This window comes from Achroia grisella, unplaced genomic scaffold (assembly GCF_030625045.1).
Source record: "Achroia grisella isolate CSIRO2021 unplaced genomic scaffold, CSIRO_AGI_Agris_v1 utg461, whole genome shotgun sequence".
Taxonomy (NCBI): Eukaryota; Metazoa; Arthropoda; class Insecta; order Lepidoptera; family Pyralidae; genus Achroia; species Achroia grisella.
This window is the reverse complement of record NW_026712871.1, coordinates 1,559,255-1,583,024: the sequence shown is the minus strand read 5'-3', so window position 1 is coordinate 1,583,024 and position 23,770 is coordinate 1,559,255. Positions and strand designations below refer to the sequence as shown.

At 34.9% G+C, this 23,770-nt stretch overlaps 2 protein-coding genes across 2 annotated transcripts in view; one reads left to right on the top strand and one right to left on the bottom strand.

Annotated features, from left to right (window-relative positions):
* LOC131845347 (alpha-1,6-mannosyl-glycoprotein 2-beta-N-acetylglucosaminyltransferase) overlaps nt 1–23,770 on the bottom strand; it is a 51,952-nt gene that overhangs the window by 6,493 nt on the left and 21,689 nt on the right. The window contains exons 5-9 of the mRNA XM_059194396.1: nt 12,282–12,425; nt 10,569–10,666; nt 9,080–9,225; nt 7,149–7,309; nt 4,623–4,754 (exon numbers count right to left, since the gene is read on the bottom strand). Of these exons, the coding sequence (XP_059050379.1) occupies nt 4,623–4,754; nt 7,149–7,309; nt 9,080–9,225; nt 10,569–10,666; nt 12,282–12,425 (681 nt within the window). The remainder of the gene's footprint in view (nt 1–4,622; nt 4,755–7,148; nt 7,310–9,079; nt 9,226–10,568; nt 10,667–12,281; nt 12,426–23,770) is intronic.
* LOC131845341 (uncharacterized) lies at nt 14,061–23,522 on the top strand. Its single transcript, XM_059194391.1, has 8 exons — nt 14,061–14,146; nt 14,928–15,091; nt 17,216–17,363; nt 18,305–18,406; nt 19,209–19,360; nt 19,766–19,837; nt 21,620–21,731; nt 23,121–23,522. Exons 1-8 carry the CDS (start codon nt 14,117–14,119, stop codon nt 23,367–23,369), a joined length of 1,029 nt encoding a protein of 342 aa, XP_059050374.1. The 5' UTR covers nt 14,061–14,116; the 3' UTR covers nt 23,370–23,522.

Sequence of the window (23,770 nt, the reverse complement as noted above, 5' to 3'; positions counted from 1 at the left end):
AAAAATATTGACTATTCAAAAGTGCTTAAATTAAGTTTATTTGAATAAATGATTATCTATTCTGAAATGATTTTCTATTCTATTCTAATAATAGCAATTATTATTCTGATGTATCTAAGAAACTGAGAGAAAATGTCGTCGGTTAAATAGAAAAATGGCAGTATTCAAAATGTACATTTTTTACAAGCATTTAAAGTTTTTATTTATTTAAATTATAATTTCCTTTAAAGTTTTAAATTTACACAGAAGTATTATATATCATTTTAAAAGTGTTTAGATAATGATTAAGACGGCGTGGTTAATTTAATTGACTTATATAAAAGGAGGTAATTCTAGCTTGTAATTTTGAAAAAGTCATTTTTCTATTTAATCGAAGATGGGCCCCCTGTGTCCCATAATAACTTCCATATAGTTATAAATTGCGGAGGTTATCTATCACCTTAGATAAAGGTTAAACATGTTAGATAACCCTCATACCTGGCTACATCCATACATAAAAGTAGTTCCTTCAACAAGATCTCTTCAAACATACAAACTCTTTATTATGACGAGTTTTATACAAAGTCAAATATCATACAAACTTAAAATTAGTAAAAATCACGGGATCTTACCACGTTTCATCTCTATGGAGTTCTCGATTTTTCATTATATATTTTGAAAATTTTCATTCATTTCAATTCATTGAAAATTTTTGTTTCATTAACAATTTTTTAGTAATTTCTTCCAAAAACCTATTGATTAAGTTTCTTAAGTGTCCATTTCAATTAATTAATATTATATAATCAATATGATATGTTCTATCATTACGCAGTATAAAATAAAGTCGCTGTTGCTGTCTGTCCGTCCCTATGCATGCTCAAAACTTTAAAACTACGCAACGGATTTTGAAGCAGTTATTTTTTAATAAATAGTGATTCTAGAGGAAGGTTTATATATATATATAATACATGTACACTCGTGCGAAGCTGGGGCGATTAGCTAGAAAATAATAAACTTCAGAAAGGCTAAGTTGGGGCATGGCACTAAATTTAAAGATTTCTATTTAAAGACAGTAGGTAGGTAGAACCGATATGGTCAAAATTTATATTGTCAGAACTTATATCCTGTACTCAAAAATAAATATGATTATATCAAACTTCTAGAACATACATTTATCTCATTCAAACTAGATGGCGTTGTAGTCACCGAAATCTGCTTTACCGGGGCACGATGGCCAACGGTTGCCGTTGACGGTAACACGTGGTAAGATACCGTGATTTTTACCAATTATACGTATAAAGAAAGAAAGAAAGAAAAACATTTATTGTCAACCATTATTACATATACACATTTGACAATTGTACACTTTACACACACACACTCATATACATATATACATACATACACACTTAGAACAATTACAATAATCATCTTATATTATTTCTACATATGGTTGGCAACATGGCTGACACTCAGCATATGCCGTGACAGCTAACTGTCACGGCGCTGGTACTCTGTGCCTGCCATTTGTGACAACACGTACAGCTCGATGTCAGTTATTTTAACCTTTGACATCTGTCAGATGTCATTATTGTTACTGACAGCAAATTTTTACGTGTTCGAGACCTGCCACGTACACAATTACTATTTTAATAGTATCAAGGAATGGAAAACAGAAAAAAAATACAGTTACTAAAATACGTATAAATAATAAGCGTAAAATTTAAAACAGTACATACAACAGCATGCATGCTACAATTATCTTAACATTCCTTTTGTATAAAGCCGAATACAACCTACTAATATTTAATCAAATTAGGTGTCATTTTGCGGAAGTCAATTTCACTACTCGATGTATTTATATTATTTTGGAATTTGATCGCTATTAGAGAAGGTCGTAACGGTAGCCAAGTTTCCACACCGAATATTTGTGATCTCACACTTGACAATTGTAGCGGAATTAAACAAAATAATATAAATTCCATTAAGTAGTTAATATATTAATTTTGTTATTAGATTGAATCTGACTTGTATTTTAGGATGCATTAAGAAACTATCGAGGAATTAATCTATATATAAATTTTGTAAATACATAAATAATATACATATAAAACACCCAGACCTATACAAACAATCATACTCATGAATACAAATGTTTGCACCGTGCGACAAATCGAACCCGCGACCATCGGAAGTAAATCGCTGTGCTAAACCACTAAACCACCGAGTATACTGTATACATATCACTACATATTATAAAACTACGTCGCTGTCGCTGTCTGTCCGTCACTATAAATGCTTAAATCTTTAAAACTACGCAACGGATTTTGAAGCGGTTTTTTGAGTATATAGAGTGATTCAAGAGGAAGGTTTATATGTATAATACATGTACAGTGGACCCCCGGTAGTCCGACAATCATTTTACAGGGCAGTGTCGGACTATCGAATTTGTCGGATTATAGAGTACTGCCTAAGACCCTTTATAGTCCGATTTTTTTTACAAAAGAGTACCGTGTAATCCGACAAATTATAGATCCAATGATGATTCTTTATATTATATACATACAGTGGAACCCCGGTTATCCGACAAACGTTTTGCAGGGCAGTGTCGGACCATCGTATTTGTCGGATTATAGAGTGCTGCTTAAGGGTCCTCTGCTTATAGTCCGGAATTTTTTACAAAAGAGTATCTTGTAATCCGACAAATTACAGATCCAGTGATAAGATTCTATGTTATATATGTATGTATGTATATGCACTCTGAAGTATATTGTCAAAGTAATATTCAATAACAAATAATAGACAATGTCGGATTACAAGGGGGGCCGGATTAGACAGGGGCCGGATTACCGCGGGTCCACTGTATATTCGTGCGAAGCCGGGGTAGTAGCTAGTATTGAATATGTATTAAAATTACACAGTCTATTCTTAATGCATCCTGAGGTTTATTATGTTACGTGATTGCTAACAATTCTGATTTCAAACACATTTACCAACCTTCATATTTACAATTAAATACATACATAATATATATTTGTTTGCAACATAAATGTGTCTAAGTTGATCTGAATAAAAACCTTATTAATATAATACTATTAATATTATATTAGTCTAATTGGAGTGTCTGTTTGTAATATTGAAATAACCGTTATACTACATGCATATGAATATAATACGGTACATACACCAAAATATAATTTTTTATAATTTTCGTCTGTCTGTCTGTCGGTCTGTTTGTTCCGGCTAATCTCTGAAATGGCTGGACCGATTTTGACGAGACTTTTTTGGCAGGTAGCTGATATAATAAGGAGTAACTTAGGCTACTTTTACTTTAGAAAAATAAAGTTAAATTCCACGCGGACGAAGTCGCGGGCACAGCTAGTATATAATAAAATAATAACTAATTTATTCATGTAGGACATTTTAGTCGCTTATGAACGTAAATTTTTTTATATTGTAATTTTTTCCCTATCGTAAGAAAGACATAAAAAAAGACAGACGAAACCGTAAGTAACCAAAAGTTGGTGTTTAATCAGAATTGTTAGCAATAACGTGAGATAACAAGCTGGTATTTATCAAGCGTTAACCAGCCAGTGAGAGCGAATAAAATTAGATACATTCCGACTTCATTAGCATCTCTAATATGTGCTAAAAAGGGACCATCCAAATATTACGTCACACCAATTACAGGAACTATTACACCCTCTAATTAAAAGTAGTTAAAAGTTTAATTCCTTTAATACTAAAATATGTCATAAAATCTAAGACTCTCTAAGTGTTTGGGAGTTTTTAGTCACAAAATCTAAGACTCGAAAGGGGGTAAGACCTCCCTAGGAGGATGGAGTGTCTATAATTCATGATTTTAGGAGGTTGGGGAGTAGAAATGTAATGTCACAAAATATAGGACACTCTAAGAGTTTGGGAATTTCTAGTCACAAAATGTAAGACCTCCCTAGGAGGATGGAGTGTCTATAATTCATGATTTTAGGAGGTTGGGGAGTAGAAATGTAATGTCACAAAATATAAGACACTCTAGAGGTTTGGAGTTCTCAGACCCCATTTTTACTTGGAGAAAATCCCTCACGGAGATCAGCCCACCCCGGGGAGGCAAGCGGGTACTGGGAGACTCCACTCACTGATCACTCCATGGTATCCCGTTGAAGCGCCTATTGTCGGAATCGCGGGATTGCAATGTCAGTCCACCGCTACTCCGCTAACTGACCTGACTGACCTAACTGACCGTTGTCGTATCTCTACTGGTACTAGCTTTTCTCCTTCTGTCCACCCTCCGACGGTAACACTTTTTCGTGACCGAAAAATCCTAATACAGGGTGTATGGTCGGTATGGAAGATTCACTTCAAAAATTTGTTAGTGTGCATATATGCGTCTAAAGTAACTAAAATCTTATAAGATCAGCCTGTATATAAGAAACATATGTGTTAATGTCGCTTATTAGAATTTCCGGCATCGAACATATAAACTTAGAACATAGTGAAGCAAATATATTTCCCTTTTGCGCAGTTAAAGGTATAACTATTATTTTAGTTGTCACACTTTATCGGCAACCCATCGTTAACGTGTGACGCAATTTGTGAATGGTCCCTAAAGGAATCAAATTACAGAAAGATGACAGAACAAAAACCTTTTGTGTGTTCGAGTAGATGTTCGGGTACACTTGGAAGTTCCAGGTCTGCGTTTCCTGTTGCCGTCTCCTTCTTTCTTCGTTCGCCGCTTTCACTTGCTGGATGTAGCTGAGTGTGAGTTGCTTCTTCCTCTGTGTTAAGGTTTAGAATTGCTTGCCAATTTTGTACAACTATACTTTTACTTACGAATTAATGTTAGAGAGAATAAAATAATATAATATGAGCTTATCTTTAATATTACATTGAAACAATATTTTTTTTATTTTTATATTTGGAATACATATTAATTTATCTATTTGTTTTTTTGTAGCTTTTTCCATTTAATTTTCATTATGTAGCCATTGTTAATTTTACTTAATATAACAAAAACTAAATACTAGTTGGTGAATAAAGAAAATAAAAAATAATCTATCACATATTTTAATAACGTTTAGTTTACTTAGCAATTAATAATAATAATATCATTGGACAATTCACACAGCGCCATCTAGTCCCAAGCTAAGCAGAGCTTGTGTTATGGGTACTAGACAACTGATATAAATACATAGTTACATTACAGTTTTCCTAACAATCTTTACAGACTTGAGAGATCTCAGTTATCTATTTTAAACGAGATATTTTCGTCTTATCTAAATTATACTTAAATAAACGTATCTAAGATTTTATTTTCAAGAGAACTCATAAAATACTTATCTTATAGAAGCCAGTAATGACTACATTATGAATGCGTAACATAGTCTTCATTTATTTATTAAGACAATAGTTACATTTCTCCGATGGGATGGGTCACTAGTCTATGGACCAGTTTTTTTTTTCGAAATATTCTAATGCAACCGCAATTGGCCTATACAGTTTCACTGAAAGATAGGGGGCGAGTGCAGATGACACTCCAAAGATCTTATGAAGCGGCTGAAAACAACTACCGCTTGATGGATACGACTTTAGTCTGAGAGCACCGCTAGAGGAAAATTATAATGTCTCTAATAATGTCTCAGGACAATTGACACAGCGCCATCTAGTTCCAAGCTAAGCAGAGCTTGTGTTATGGGTACTAGACAACTGATATAAATACATGGATACATTTTTTTTTGTAAATAAATACATATTATACATAGAAAACACCCAGACCGATACAAACAATCATACTCATGAATACAAATGTTTATACCGTGCGAGGAATCGAACCCACGACCATCGGATAGTAAAGCGGTGTGCTAAACCACTAGACCACCGAGGCTGTCAAAATTGGGGAATATTTGAACAAAATTCTGTTCCCATATTTTTTTCGTTATTCAAAAGAGACTTAAAAAGTATTGTAAATATATTTAGTGATTAAATATTATTAGAATTAATTTAAAAGGAACGGTCGTAGCCAGTCTCAGAACTGTCTGCAATAGGCTTCAAAACTCTATTCCATGCCTGATGCTGCTATATTCAGAGGCGAAGTATGGGTGTAGACTCAATAACGGTCGGAATTTGATCACGAAGGTCGTGACGCTTCCAGTAGCGGTGGTCAGGATTCCGCACTGAATATTTGTCTCATACATGATCATGATAATAGTAGTGGAATTGAACAGAATGATATAAATCCATTAGGTAATTAAGGAAACAGTTGGAGTCGTGTCTTAGCAACGAGTAAAGAGAATGATGTACAATCATGGAATATAGTAATATAGTAAGAGCGTGGCGAGCTGTATTCATTAATAATTTAAGACCACACGAGCGTGGCCTTAAATTAAGAATGAATATAATAATTAAAAGAAACTATTAGTATACAAATAGAAAGAAATAGAAAAGTGTGAAAGCCTAAATTTGAAAATTGGAGTTTTTAGTGTAACTATTATATAAGAGTACATTACCCAAACTGTAAAACAAAAATTAATATCTCAGAACAATTTACACAGCGCCATCTAGTCGCAAGCTAAGTAGAGCTTGTGTTATGGTCACTAGACAATTGAGATTAATACATAGATACTTTTTTTTGTAAATACATACTATACTTAGAAAACATCCAGAACGATATAAACGATAGCAAGAATACAAATGTTTTTACCGTACGAGGAATCGAACCCGCGACCATCGGAAGTAAGGTGATGTACTATATCACACCTATATTTATATTATTATTACATATATGTTAGCCTATAAAGTATCTTGTAAAATATTGTAAAAAGTTTGTGACTATAAATTGAATTCTTTCATGCAAAAACTACTAAACGGATATTGATGAAACTTTAAAGTAATATAACTTATACATCACAATAATATATAGGGTATAATTTAAAAAGATAATATAGACCACAGACCGTCATTTATGTCACATTAAAAAAATCACATTATCAATTACTAGCTGTGCCCGCGGTTTCACGTCAAATTTCAAATATATTTCATATATTATTTTGATGTATAAGCAATATTACAGTAGTGTTATCAAAGTCCGTTCAGTACAAACTTTCGCATACATAATGTTATTAACATTAATACCAAAGTATGACAAGAATGTGACGAGAATGTGACCAACTTACCTTATCCCCATTTACATGATACTGGTAAGTTTTCAAATATGTACCCAGTGACAGAATCTCGCATTGGGGACAACTTCTGTCCGCCGTTGCTCGAAGCAAGTGAAGCATGTGTATAAAATCTTCAGCTACGTAGTGATCTTCTTCGAGAAAGACAACCATACCTGTAAAATACCATTAATAAATATAATTGAGCGTCATAGCTTAAAGGTTTATTAGAGGAAATTATCAGACTCAACAATACGCGTAACGAATATCGATATAGTGTGACAATAGCTGCCTTTGAGAGAACCATACCTGTAAAATACCATTAATAAATATAATTGAGCGTCATAGCTTAGAGGTTTATTAGAGGAAATTATCAGACTCAACAATACGCGTAACGAATATCGATATAGTGTGACAATAGCTGCCTTTTAGAGAACCATACCTATCAAATACCAATGATTACATAGTATAAAATAAAGTCAGCGGCTAGTGGTTTATAAACGGACCGGAATTATCAGTCTCAATAATACGCGTAACGAGATATATCGATATAGTGTGACAATAGCTGACTTCATATTCATACTATCATCCCCCACTGGTGCCCCGCCAGCGTAAACCGTTAGCGCAGGCGGGTGCAGCATTCCATTATCATCCTTTTAAAAAAAAACTTGCAAATACTATTAATAAATATAATATAGCTTCATAGGCTAGTGGTTCATACACGGACTTAGCTCGGAATGATCAATTTCAACAATGCGCTTAACGAGAAATATCGATATAGTGTGACAATAGTTGCCTTTAAGAGAATCATACTTGTAAAATACTATTAATAAATATAATATAGCTTCATAAGCTATTGGTTTATACAAGGACTTAGCCCGGAATGATCAATTTCAACAATGCGCGTAACGAGATATATCGATATAGTATGACAATAGCTGCCTTTTAGAGAACCATACCTGTAAAATACTATTAATAAATATAATATAGCTTCATAGCCTAGTGGTTTATACACGGACTTAGCCCGGCAATTATCAGCCTCAACAATACGCGTACCGAGATATATCGATATAGTGTGACAACACCTCCGTTTAAGAGAACCATACCTGTAAAATACCATTATTAATAAATATAATACAGCGTTATAGCCTAGTGGTTTATACACGGACTTAGCCCGGAATGATCAATTTCAACAATACGCGTAACGAAATATATCGATACAGTGTAACGACACCTCCGTTTAAGAGAACCATACCTGTCAAATACTATTAATAATTATAATAGAGCGTCATAGCCTAGGCTTTGCTCAGTAAGTATGATTTAACAGATGTTTTGAATTTATTTAAGGGTAACTCCAGTATAACGTTTGGTATCTTATTGTAAATTTTCATATCTACCCCCATAGAAGACTTGTTGACTTTTTCTATACTCTACTTGGGGACAGCAAGTTTGTCTTTAAAGGTAGTATTAATATTATATATATTGCTGTTTTTTGGAAATAAGTGAAGATTTTTGTAAACAGAATACTACCCGTGCCCGCGACATCGTCTGCTGGGTACGAATTTCCGTACAAACTTTCATCCCCTATTTTATTTAAAGGTAATTTTTTTTATATTTATTTATATTAAATCAACAGCCTCATAATAAATTTCTAGATTCTAGCTTCAAACATGACGATTCTGCCATACAACCGTTCATACCCCTTTCAACCCCTTACAACCCTTTTTTTCCCATTAAAAAGTACCCTATGTCCTTACTCAGGGTCTAGACTATCTGTGTATCAAATTTAATTTAAATGGTTTTAGTAGTTTTGATGTGAAAGCGAGACAGACAGACAGACATACAGAGTTACTGTCGCATTTGTAATATTAGTAAGGATTTGAGTATAGAAATTGAGAAGTAACGGTGAAAATATTTTGAAGATTTTTAACTCTAATATATGTTACCTGTGTGACCAGCAGTGCTCTGGAGCTGATTAAATATCCTATTGGCCTTCCACCACCAGTGATGCTTCGTTTGTGTATACTTCGCCTCTCTGTAGTGGCCGTGCAGATCCGGGTGTAGAGCATTGTTACATTTCAGTTTTATTGCTCTGTAAAAAAAATAACCATCATACAAAATTGTCTGAATATATTAAAATAGTATAAAGTAAAAAAAGAAGAAGTATTGCACAGGGTAAAAGAAGAAGGGCAGATATTGAATGCTATAAAAATATTCGAGGAAAAAGGTTAGGAGAAAAGAAGTATTGCACAGGGTAAAAGAAAAAAGGCAGATATAGAATCCTATAGAACATAGACGAGGAAAAATGTTAGGAGAAAAGAAGAAGTATTGCACGGGGTAAAAGAAAAAAAGGCAGATATTGAATGCTGTAGAAAATAGACTAAAAAAAATGTTAGGAGAAAAGAAGTATTGCATCGGGAATACTTCTTGTCTCCTAACATTATGTATGAATATACAGAAGGTAATAATTCCTACACTAAACGTAGTAACACACTGCCCAAGAAATCAAGCGGTGATACTCTATAATAAGTTACCGAAGGATCTTAAATTATTCAATAGTTTGAGTTGCTTTACAAAAAAATTGAAGTCACTACTAATAGACAAATGCCTATACTCAGTTGACGATTTTTGATGATTTTTTTTTGTTATTAATGACATTCTGTAAAATGACAACATGGAAATTTATTAATTTTATCAATCATCGTATCAACATTCAAATACAATGTACATTGTTCATGAATAAATAAATAAAAGAAAAAAGGCAGATATTGAATGCTATAAAAAATAGATCTAATAGATCAAAAAATTACAATTTTCCATACAAACTTTCTTTCCCGATTTCATTTTACCTTCATAAGGGAGGGAGATTCCTTAACCTTTACAAATTTTGTCTCAAATTTAGAGAACAAAGAAACTTTAATACACCCTTCTTGAAAACCCCTATTATTGTTTTTTTTTTTATTTATTGGGTTGTTTGGGCTTTTGTCAGGTGCCTGTAGCACCTGTGGCACTGCGACCTACATAGATCTATTCTGCTCGCCCTTATTCAGAGTTCGCTACTTAGACCCGTCAGGGACAAGAATTGAAGGATATTCTTAGGGGCGATGGTTTTTATCTCCTCAGGATAGAGTGTACCTTTTGTTTAACTTCGTCTCAAACTTAACCTTTCGAATGTTTATCGTCTGTCGCGGCGAAAGTGAAGAGGCGGTATGCGCGCCGTCAGCTGTATTTTTTCAAATACATTTCAATCTTATTTCGTTTTAAATAAGAACTAAATTGGTTAAAAAGAAGTCACTGTTTTGCGGGCACAGATCTGTGACAAGACGGTAATACGGTTCAAGAGGGCTGCACAGATCTGTGTCAAAACGTTCGAAGGGTTAAGAGAAAAAACCTTAATATACCCTTCTTGAAACCCCCTATTATTATCCTACTTACTGTTCAAATTTCGCGTCTCTAGGACAGTCCTTGGGATCTATTCCGGGGAACTCGTGTGGGTGCACTTGTATTGAATAAGGGTAGAATATTTGCATCACCTGTAAGGGGTAATAATAATTAATACACGATAGAGTTTGACGACCTCGGTGGTCTAGCGGTTTAGCACACCTCTTTACTTCCGATGGTCGCGGGTTCGATTCCTCGCACGGCACAAATTTTTGTATTTATGAGTATGATTGCTTGTATCGGTCTACGTGTTTTCAATGTATAATATGTATGTATTTAACACAAGCTTTAGCTAGCTTAACTTGGGTCTAGATGGCGCTGTGTGAATTCTCCTGAGATTATTATTATTATCAGTTATCTAGTACCCATAACACACGCTTTAGCTTAGCTTAACTTGGGTCTACATGGTGCTGTGTAAATTGTCCTGAGATTATTATTATTATAATAGACAAATAAACATTCAATTTTGCGTTAAAAGCATAATATAAAAAAAAATGTAATACAAATCATTTCAAAAGTTAAGCTAACTAAAGCTTGTATTATGGGTACTAGACAACTGATACAAACACATAGATTTACATTACGTAAATACACACAGTATTTAAGAAAAAAATCTATGTATTATACATAGAAAACACCCAGATCGATACAAACAATCATACTCATGAATACAAATGTTTGCACTATGGGAGTAATTGAACCCGCGAAAGTTGGAAGCGGTGTGCTAAACCAGTAGACCACAGAGACTGTCAAATGGATATACACCTCCGATCAATCCCCCGTCCAACACAAACGGGGATCGAAATTACGACGGTCTGAGCACAGGTTCGAACCCCTAGAGGTGTCCTTAGACTAAATTTGTAACCGTCAGGTGAGAATAGAATAGAATAGAAAATCATTTATTCAAATAAACTTAATTTAAGCACTTTTGAATAGTCAACATTTTTTTTAATCTACTGCTTATTCGGAAAGCTGTCTCATCACACGAAGAATAAGCAAGAAACTCGTGTGTTGCTCTTTTAAACAATCCTTGTAAGTTCACATTTTACAAGTCGAAACGTGTGAATACAAACTACCAACCAGCACTAATTTATTTAGACTCAAATATAAAAACACAATAAGATTAAATCAGTCGTAGTGATAAGAGCAGACCAGTCCCTACAAGCAGCACGAGTATGACGGATGAGCCAGGCATCACTGCGCTCGACCATATTTTAGGGAGCCCAATGACCCGGCCCACCACGCCGCCACATGACTGGACATTTTAGTGAGCATGACTACTCATTCCACTCGACCACGTCACAGCTACAAAAATACTATATGGTAGTTACAGTATTCGCACTTTACATGAGGATGCATGCGGCAATCAATACAAAAGCCGCTACGCTATCATATATCAAGAAAGCAGTATGAAAAATAAATTATAACGTTGTCCGCAAATAAACTTATACTTGCTATATATTGCTATCATCTATAAATCCATCTATCCTATAATAGGCTTTTTTACATAACATTTGTTTAATATAAAGTTTGAATTGAGAGTTGTCTATCATAAGTCCTTTCTTTGGTTTGGAGTGTTCAGCCGCTCCATAAGTCCTTCTTTTGGTTTGGAGTGCCATTTGCACTCGCCCCCTATCGTCCTGTGAAGCTGTAAAGGCCAGCTGCGGCCAACAGCATTAGAGTAGTCCGCAAAAATAGATTCCCTACCTTTGTAAAGTCTATGCTCTTCACCAGATTGTTGATCTCCTCATCATAATAATCGTGGGAAAAGATTAACAATGTTCGGTCGATATCTCGCGCCTGCGCCAGAGACACTATCAAATGTCTCAGATATGTCAACCGTGTGTGGACCTGTGAAAAAAAAATGTATATTGAAAAAAAAAAACGAAAACGGTATGAAAACAAGTCTAGTGCCAAGTTCAGCTGAGCTTGTGTTATGGGTACTAGACTGTTGCGGGTTAATAATACGATTGTTGGTCGAGTATATTACAGATGATAATAAACTGACAATATGTACATAGAAATAATGATCTTATATACTAAATAACAATAGGAAATTGTAAGGTGGGGTGACACAGTTTAGACACGGCAGTGCTTAGTAGACAATATTGAATTTGTCTTACTAGACATTAGTAAATGCAATTATTATATTGATGTATTTAGGCAACTGTGTCCCAGATATTCTCCCTTTGAGAAAAAAAAAATATTACATATACACAAAATAAAATTATAAAAGTTAACTGTAAGTTTTAAGATATTATGCACTTTAGTAACAATAGAAATTCATTATACCCAAATAACTGTCGTGGGTTTAGGGTACTTATCGATTGCTTGCCATTTTTCTTGCGTAGGTTTCATACCTTGGCTCGTTATATATGATAACCAAGAAAATCTAACTCATTTTTTAAATACTCGCATTTGCTCATTTTAATTGTAATTTTCATTTATACGAGTAAATTCGTTTTATACCTGGCCCATTGACTGCTTGATGTGCTACTTGTATCAATTTCACTTGTGAAAGATGGCGAAACAAGCTATATTATATTAAAAAATGATATATAGAATAATCTGGTACAAGAAGAAAACATATATAACAAGAAAAAAAAAAAAAAAGTAGAGTTTCGCAAAACAAGTGAGACAAATACAGAAATACTTATTTAGCGTCTATATTGTTACCGCTATTATTTGTGTTTATGTTGTGTTCTTGTAGCAGTAGCGGAAAAGAAGGAGGTGAAATGATGAGTCCAGATTGTTGTTATGTACATATTTATAATTACGAAATATTTACAATGAATATATAGGTATGTACAAGAAAATGATTCGGTCTCGATTTTGACAAGATTGTTATTCTTCTAGCCCCATCGTAACTAGGCAACGGTGTTGCCGCACGATGATAGTAGATTCGCCACACTTAATTTATTGTAATTATATACATAGAAAACACAATGACAAACAATCATACTCATTAATACAAACGTTTGTAGGTACCATGCGAGGAATCGGACCCGCGACCATCGGACGTAAAGCGTCCACTAAACCACTAGACCACCGAGACCGTCAAAGCACAAAACTTTATGAAAATCGGAAAAGCCGTTTCGTAGGAGTTTGGTCGTAATAAACATCGCGTTATATGTATTCAAATTCAAAAATCATTTATTCATGTAGGACGTTTAGCCGCTTATGAACGTCAAATTTTTTATATTATAATTTTTTTCCTACCGTCCAGTTCTGTATATAGATCCAATTGAGAAGAACTGGCAAGAAACTCAATTGAATTACTTAAACGTAAGTGATTAGAGAAGACGATTGAAATAAATATAAATAGAAATAACCTTTATTCAAATAAACTTAATATAAGCACTTTTTAATAGTCACAGTTTTTTAAATTAAAATATTAAATTATTAACACTTCCAGCGACATTAAAATCTCTTTCGTTATTATTTCTTAATTCTCAAACTGTCATAATATTATTTTTAATCTGTGACATCTAGTGTCGTAAATATTTTAGATTATTGTATTTTTTTATTAACTTACTTCTGAAATGTTGGATCATGACGATGAGGTGTCTTTTGTAAGTAATTAATAATATCTACACATATAAATAAAATTGTAGTGTCTGTTTGTAATATTGAAATAACCGTTTTTTACTACATGCATATGAATATAAATACGGTACGAGTACATACACCAAAACAACATTTTTTGCAATTTTTGTCTGTCTCACTGTTTGTTCCGGCTAATCTCGGAAATGGCTGGACCGATTTTGACGGGACTTTTTTTAGCAAATAGCTGATGTAATAAGGAGTAACTTAAGCTACTTTTATTTTATAAAAATAAAGTTAAATTTCACGCGGACGAAGTCGTGGGAACAGGTAGTTACAACTATGGATGGGGCAGATAGAGGTATCTAAACGTGGTGAATGAGGGACTGGTCTGTTCGGGTTACGAACACTGATTATTGCAATAGCATATGCTGGTGGTCACACTATTCTCACAAAATTGAATTTAAAAATGAATCTGTATTATTATAAACAATATCTGAAAAGAATACGAGCTGAGTTTCTTGTCAGTTCTCACCTCGAAATCATTCCGAACTGACGGTAGATTTGACATATCATAAGAATCTGTAATAGAGCTACATGAATGAAGATATTTTGAATTTGAATTTAAAAATGAATCTGTATTATTGTAAACATGTACAACATTTATTTGAAAAGAATACGAGCTGAGTTTCTTGTCAGTTCTTCTCATCTCGAAATCATTCCGAACTGACGGTAGATTTGACATATCATAAGAGTCTGTAATAGATCTACTTTAAATAAAGATATTTTGATTTGATTTGATTTGATAAGAAAAAGAAAACCGATAGTCAAATACGACGAGCAAAATTCATAGTGCAACGCCGAGCATCGTCTACCATCGTGCCCGAGAAGCAGAGACACTTCATAACACCAAACAAAACCAGATGCAAAGCATATACTTGCTTTCCACATGAAGACCCTTATAAAAAAACCAAGTACTCATTTTGATACTACTATTATTTATTTATTTATTTAATTCTAATTATTATGTACTGTTTGATCTGAGTGAAATTTATTGTCTTATTTTTTTTCGGACTAATAATACCACTAAATAGATAGTAGCCGATTCTCAGACCTACTAAATGCATATAAAATTTCATGAAAATAGGTCAATTCGTTTCGGAGCAGTATGGTAACTAACATTGTGACACGAGAATTTTATATATAAGACTAGCTAGTCGGCCCGGCTTCGCACGGATGTACATGTATTATATATATAAACCTTCCTTTAGAATCATTCTATCTATTAAAAAAAACCGCTTCAAAATCCGTTGCGTAGTTTTAAAGATTTAAGCATACATAGGGACGGACAGACAGCGACAGCGACTTTGTTTTATACTATGTAATGGTTATCGCTAAAAAATACGTGTTGATTGTAGAAGGGTAAAAAGATAAAATTTCTATGGATTTGTTTAATACCAAGTCATAAAAAAATTACAACATAAAATATTACAAAACTAAATGTTATTTATTCGGTTGCACACAAAACTGTATATATGGCTGATTTCATGCCTAATGGCATTCTCTAACAGTCAACTGTCGGGCTTATCAGAGATAACAAGATTTTCAATGGAATACTTAAGATTTATATCTTAAGTATTCATAAAAAAATTACAACATAAATTTATATATTGATAAACTAAAAATAATTTATTCGAGTTTATACAAAACAATATAGCTGTATAATGGATTCTCTAATAATAATAATAATAATAATAATAACTTTTCATTGGCATATATAAACATATCTTAAGACAGTAAGTACAAATATATTGAAAATAAAAATAAAAAGAGGTCTTATCGCTATCAGCAATCTACAGACAACCCGGTTCCTTAGTGTGCACAAATCCATAAAAAAAGTATAAAATATTTTGGCGCCAAATGGGAAAATACAAAATTTTAAAAGACATAATATTATAGAAATTTAAGAGAGAAATACATAGTTAATTTAAAGTTATATTATATTAATGTAAAAATAGTAATTTGATGTATACATATACAATTGTTAGTTAAAAACATTTATTTAGTATAGTTCATAGTTATTAAAGAAGTTACCCTAATAAAAAAAAAATTGGAATGTAAAAATTTGACGTTCATAAGCGGCTAAAATGTCCTACATGAATAAATGATTTTTGAATTTGAATTTGAATTTGAAACAATATATATTATCAGACACGGCCACGCGTTGCTGTGGCTAAGGTTCTTGAATAAAATAATATTGCGACTATAAATTGATACACTATCTTTTAAGTTGATCAAATTGCACACAATGTGCAAATCCGATTTGCAATCGGTTCAGTTGTTTAGGAGTCCATCGCGGACAAACAACGAGACACGTAATTTTTATATATAAAGATACTAATAGTAAGTATATAAACATACTAATACCCATACAAAATATATCCTTACTAAATATTATAAATGCGAAAGTAAGTCTGTCTCGCTTTATTGCCAAAACTACTGGATAGATTTAAATGAAGTTTGGTACACATATAGTCTACAGGGTCTAGACTATATGTGTACCAAAAGACATACGCTACTGTACAGGACTCCTTACATTTTGGCCGCTGGCTGGTACGACTATTCCCTATTTTTAAATATTTATATTTTATATCGGTTGCTATGGTTTTGTTTTTTATTCCTTTTTATCTATTCCTTGTATTGCTCTTGCTTTCATATAGTTTGTTACGACATATATTTTTATAATATACTATCCTTTTACATATTGCATCTTTAATTACCACCATCGTTGGCTGCACCGACCCCAACGCACTATACACAGTCCCACACAGCTACTTTTACATGCGATAAAAGGGTTATAAGGGGTTGAAAGGGGATAAAAAGGATGAAAATTTATATGGAGGTATCGTCATTTTTAATGCTAGAAGCTTTAAACTTATTTTTTATATCTCTATATTTTGTATGTATTAATAAAAAAAAATATATCTATGTATTTATATCAGTTGTCTAGTACCTATAATACAAGCTCTGTTTACCGTGGGTGTAGATGGCGCTGTGTAACTGTCCAGGTTATTCATTTATTTTATTCTCTTTTTTAGGAAACTGAATCCCTGCCTCAAATCGCCAACCACTTTATACGAGATGGCTGAACAAATCGTCAACAGAATGAGGTTTCCTGATGCCTTATCCTGGAGTGTTGAGGATGTAACCAAATGGATGGTGGACTTAGGGCTTCCTCAGTATCAGGTTTGAGAGACACCCGATATAAATATTCATGACTTCAAAGATATACAGGTAGGTTCAGAGGTCTTCTTTTAAAAGAACTATTAAACAACCCTGAACAATTCCCCCCGTGCCATATATACATAGTACCTATAGGTACTAGAGGTTTTTTATGCCCCTCCGATCGATCCCCCGTCCAATTCAAACGGGGATCGAAATTACGACGGCCTGAGCCGAGGTTTGAACCCCTAGTGGTGCCCTCAGACTAAAGTCGTATCCGTCAGGTAGGCGTTGGCCTTCAGCCGCTCCATAAGTCCTTCCGCGGGTTTGGAGTGCCATCTGCACTCGCCCCATAACGTCCGGTGAAGCTGTAAAGGCCAGCTACGGCCAACAGCATTAGAGTAGTCCGAAAAAAAAAAGGTTTTTTATAAGAGAATGAAAAGATATACAGGTAGGTTCAAATTTTTTTTATAAAAGAACAACCAAAACAAAAAAAGGAAAAAAAAAAACGATTGATTTTCTTGCCACTTCTTCTCAAAGGAATCTGTATACTGAGCTGGATGTTAGCGATAAAATTATAATATAAAAAAATTTACGTCTCGTCTCCTTGGCCTCGGTGGTCTAGCGGTTTAACACACCGACTAACTCCCAATGGTCGCAGGTTCGATTTATCGCACGATACAACCATTGTATTCATGAGAATGATTGTTTGTATCGATCTGGGTGATTTCCATGTATATGTATGTATTTACGAAAAAATATATCTATGTATTTGTATCAGTTGTCTAGTACCGACGACGGAACATGCCAAGTCTCTCGTTACTTTATTTTGCTTGATGATTTTTATTTTTATTCTCTTGTAGCACTTAGGAAGCGACGGACTATTGCACATGTATCTAAGATAACAGCCTTCTATAGTGGAATGTATTAGTAACGGAGTCTCTTATAATTATAATTTTTTTTAGGAATGTATAAAAGAAAACTGTATAAACGGTACCCGACTTTTGATGTTGGAAGACCCTTCGAAGCTACCTGAGATCAATATTCATGACTTCAAAGATATACAGGTACGTTCAGAGGTCTCTTTTAAATGAACGAATATAATTACAACCCTGGACAATTCACCCAGCGCCATCTATCCATAGTACATATAACACAAGTCTAGATGCTTATGCTATGGGTACTAGATAACTGATATAAATATATCGATATAATTTTTTTGTAAATACATTCCAGACGGATACAAACAAATATACTTTCACACAGTCCATCCATCTCTTTTTCGTATAAATTGTAAATGGGATAAGGAAAAAGCAGATGATGATGATTTTTTTGTAAATACGTACATAAGATAGAAAACACTGCTACAAACAAATATATTGGATAAATTGTACCGGCTAAATGCGATTATTGGACCCCCCCGAGGCTGTCAAATATGTCTATGTTTCAATACTTAATTAAAACCCGAAATTTTGTCTATTACCAGAAATAGTCCAAATATTAAAATATATAAGGTCACACTAGGGGAGTCTCATAGATGTGACAAAGACGGGGAAGTATTAAAATATCTGACGACACTAGGGAGATGGGAGTCTTATAGATGTGACAAAACAGGGAGAAGTATTAAAATATGTGACGACACACTAGAGGGCGGATGCTCAGATGTAACAAAGACGGGGGGAAGTATCAAAATATCTGACGACACTAGGGAGAAGGGAGTCTCATAGATGTGACAAAGTCGGGGGTAGGTATTAAAATATGTGACGACACCCTAGGATAGGGGGGAGTGTCATAGCTGTGGCAAAAACAGGGGGAAAGGTAAACGAAATCACGAGGTTCGTAACGAATGTCTCCCTATATCCCATACAGTTGATATCAAACAGCGTGCGACAGCTATTTCGGACAGAGTTCATAAGATTTACAAGAAGCATAGCCCTGCCAACAAGGAAACCGTTAACGCTTTGCACTTGGTTCAAATCCCGGACGGGACCAAATTGGGGTATTAGGAAGAATTGGAATCGGCAAGTATAAGTAGCTTCTTTTATAATTGGTATAGCAAACCAGCTGAGAGACCCACCTGATGGTAAGTGGTATATAACCGTCGCCTATATCATGAATTTATTTATTTAATTAATACTATATAAACTTACAGTTAATTGCCAACACGTTTATATTTTAAAACTATTTATAATACTTGAACTATACAATGATAAAAATATTCTTATTTTATTAATTATGGAAAGCAAGGCTTCAGTATATACGTCAGCATCTTGGACCTTACCTAAAAATAAATTTAATAATTGCAATGCTCTCATAGTGGGAGAATTGCTAGCGTGGCTTGTGCGTACCGACGAGGTTGCACATGCATCACATTATCCCGTGAAATTCGTAATACATATGTGTTATAAATTAAATTTTCTCTGCAGATGCGACCTTTTAAGGGGAATGGAGATCATAATGGGTTCACCAGTGTACAGAGACCATTGGGATTTGGTATGGTACGTTGTTATTTTAACTAGCTACTACCTTGGTGGTCTAGCGGTGCATGATTTGACTTGTGATAATCGTGGATTAATTCCGCGCTCCTAGCGGTGCATGGTTTGACTTGTGATGATCGTGGATTAATTCCGCGCTCCTAGCGGTGCATTGCGTTTGATTTGTGATGATCGTGGATTAATTCCGCGCTCCTAGCGGTGCATGGTTTGACTTGTGATGATCGTGGATTAATTCCGCGCTCCTAGCGGTGCATGGTTTGACTTGTGATGATCGTGGATTAATTCCGCGCTCCTAGCGGTGCATAGCGTTTGACTTGTGATCGTGGATTAATTCCGCGCTCCTAGCGGTGCATGGTTTGACTTGTGATGATCGTGGATTATTTCCGCGCTCCTAGCGGTGCATGGTTTGACTTGGCATGATCGTGGATTAATTCCGCGCTCCTAGCGGGGAATAGCGTTTGACTTGTGATGATCGTGGATTAATTCCGCGCTCCTAGCGGTGCATGGTTTGACTTGTGATGATCGTGGATTAATTCCGCGCTCCTAGCGGGGAATAGCGTTTGACTTGTGATGATCGTGGATTAATTCCGCGCTCCTAGCGGTGCATAGCGTTTGACTTCTGATGATCGTGGATTAATTCCGCGCTCGGTACAAACATATTCATGAGTGTGATTGTTTGTATCGGTGTGTGGGTGGTTTCTATGTATATTATATAGATAGATAGATAGATAGATAAAAAGTTTTATTATATGATTGTTAAATTAGGAAGTTCATTTATTATTAATTGAAACACCGGTTTATATTTGACGTATCTGTATTAAGCCACTACAGAAATCATAAATACGCTTTCCATTACTTGACACTAGAGCGCAAACTATGCTGTTATATTGTTGTAACTAATTTAGACATAAAATTATGTATGTATTTACAAAAAATATATCTAAGTATTTATATCAGTTGTATACCCATAATACAAGCTCTGCTTAGCTTGGAACTAGATGGCGTTGTGATAATTATCCAGGGTTCTTTATTATATAATATATATATAAATTGAGCTAAATATAATGATAAATGTCAAGTAAGCGTAATGCAGACAAAGTTGCGAGGGTCAGCTAGTCTACTACAATCCATAATACAGAAATGCCACTCCATAAGAAATAAGTTGTAAATGTCAGTCTGTACATTACTATCGAGCGATTAAACGAGCCGTGAATATTTGAAATGTAATACTAGCAACGTTCCTCGGCTTTGTTTATATTTCTCTGAATGTTTTCTACGCATATTATCTATGCATTTACAAAAAAAATATATATTTAAGTATATCAATTGTCCAGTACATACGTTGAAGACCGTGAAAAATCTTATTTCTTATATAGGGACCGGCATTTTTTTTCTTGTTAATTACGTATATTAGTTTTTAGTGTACAATAATTTAAGGTAGACATTATAAGACCCCTAGATTTATTTCAATTAAAGTGCTCACGGGTGATCACCCGGTCCCAACGTGTAAATTTACTTTCGTAAAGTGACCCACGGGTGATCACCCGGTCCCAACGTGTAAATTTACTTTCGTAAAGTGACCCACCGCTGATCATCCGGTCCCAACGTGTAAATTTACTTTCGTTGCAGAGTTGACCCACCGGTGGGCATGCGCTCTTTAACGTGTTAAGTATATCAGTTGTCCAGTACCCATAATATCTCTACCTCTTCTTAGCTTGGGAAAATCACGCCGTTTGAATTTTACTGTCTTATTATTATGACTTTCTACTACTTAATATTTTTTAGGTATCAGAAACCAGATTTCCCTAAAGTGATGTTCGCTAGAGTGCCCAAGCCTGAATCTCAAGTTCATATACCACATTATAAACCAATAAAAGAAGTCTGCAATGAGTTCATGGTAATATTTCAATATCTGTCTTTACATGACGTGTTAGCGTGGTAAAGACACCGCGCGCATTTTAGAGCGTTAAATACAGCGCGCGCATTTTAGAGCGTTAAATACAGCGCGCGCAATTTAGAGCGTTAAATACAGCGCGCGCATTTTAGAGCGTTAAATACAGCGCGCGCATTTTAGCGCGTTAAAGACAACGAGCTCGTTTTAGAGCGCAATACAGCGCGCGCATTTTAGCGCGTTAAATACAGCGCGCGCATTTTAGCGCGTTAAAGAGAACGTGCGCATTTTAGCGCGTTAAAGACAACGAGCTCGTTTTAGAGCGTTAAATACAGCGCGCGCATTTTAGCGCGTTAAAGAGAACGTGCGCATTTTAGCGCGTTAAAGACAACGAGCTCGTTTTAGAGCGTTAAATACAGCGCGCGCATTTTAGCGCGTTAAAGACGACGAGCTTCTTTTTGGCGTTAAATACAGCGCGCGCATTTTATTAAAGACAACGAAGAGCGTTAAATACAGCGCGCGCATTTTAGCGCGTTAAAGAGATCGTGCGCATTTTAGCGCGTTAAATACAACGCGCTCGTTTTAGAGCGTTAAATACAGCGCGCGCATTTTAGCGCGTTAAAGACGACGCGCGCATTTTAGAGCGTTAAATACAGCGCGCGCATTTTAGCGCGTTAAATACAGCGCGCGCATTTTAGCGCGTTAAATACAGCGCGCGCATTTTAGCGCGTTAAAGAGAACGTGCGCATTTTAGCGCGTTAAAGACAACGAGCTCGTTTTAGAGCGTTAAATACAGCGCGCGCATTTTAGCGCGTTAAAGACGACGCGCGCATTTTAGAGCGTTAAATACAGCGCGCGCATTTTAGAGCGTTAAATACAGCGCGCGCAATTTAGAGCGTTAAATACAGCGCGCGCATTTTAGAGCGTTAAATACAGCGCGCGCATTTTAGAGCGTTAAATACAGCGCGCGCATTTTAGCGCGTTAAATACAGCGCGCGCATTTTAGCGCGTTAAAGACGACGAGCTTCTTTTTGGCGCGGTGAAGACAGCGCGCGTTTTAACGCGATGAAGACAGCGCTCACACTTTACTGTTTTTTTTAATTTGTTTTTTTCTCTTACATAATATTATTTTTTATTTGGTAAATATCTGTTTTATATTTTCTTAAATTGCGTCCGTACTGTGGGTCTAACTGAAACTGAAACGCTGGGAACTATGTTTCCAGCATTAGTCCTTAGTCCTAGTCCTTACTAATCCCTTCTACCCATCCTACCATATTTTTATATACAATACTCATATTTAAATCGTGCGAGAAATCGAACCCGCTACCATTAGAAGTAAGGCAGTGTGCTACGCAGCTAGACCAACAAGACCACCTTAATGAATTATATTTTCAGGTACCCCGTAAATTTCGCATCCAAACCGGTATTCCTGAAGAGGATCAGATGATTTGGATGGAACACCGTCCTGGTTCACTAGACTTTAGAAGAGAGAAGCACGGAGAAGGGAAGAAAAAGGAAAAGAAGATGTTGACGATTCCGAAAGAGTGCAGACTGATGCCAAAGAAAGTGTCATTGACAGGGCTGACGGGGAAGAACTTGATCTTAGCGAGGAGGAAGATGGCTATACCTAAGTTCTTGCCTTAATTTTGTATACCGTTGAGAAAATATTACTTCATTTCAAATTCTTATCTTATGTCAAATCTACCGTCAGTTCAGAATGATTGCGAGATGAAAAGAACTGACAAGAAACTCAGCTCGTATTCTTTTCAAATAAATGTTGTACAAGTTTACAATAAAACAGATTCATTTAAATTCAAATTTGGGAGAATAGAGTGACCACCAGCATATGCTATTGCAAAAGCAAAAAGTCTAATCAGTATTCGTAACCTGAATAGATCATTATAAATTGGAACAGAATATATAAGTTTTAGAAAAAAAAAAGTTATTCAGTTACAAAGAAACAGATTTTTCAGCACCGTATCGCACATTTCAACGATATAGTCCCAAGAACTTTACACTTCAACAATATAGTCCCAAGAACTTCA

Bases quoted from the DNA above. Each gene is read 5' to 3' on its own strand.
- LOC131845341 (XM_059194391.1), top strand. From the start codon at position 14,117: ATGTTGGATCATGACGATGAGGTGTCTTTT. The intron at 14,147-14,927 runs GTAAGTAATTAA...TGATTTGATAAG, and splicing joins ATGACGATGAGGTGTCTTTT to AAAAAGAAAACCGATAGTCA. The intron at 19,361-19,765 runs GCAAGTATAAGT...TTTTCTCTGCAG, and splicing joins ATTAGGAAGAATTGGAATCG to ATGCGACCTTTTAAGGGGAA.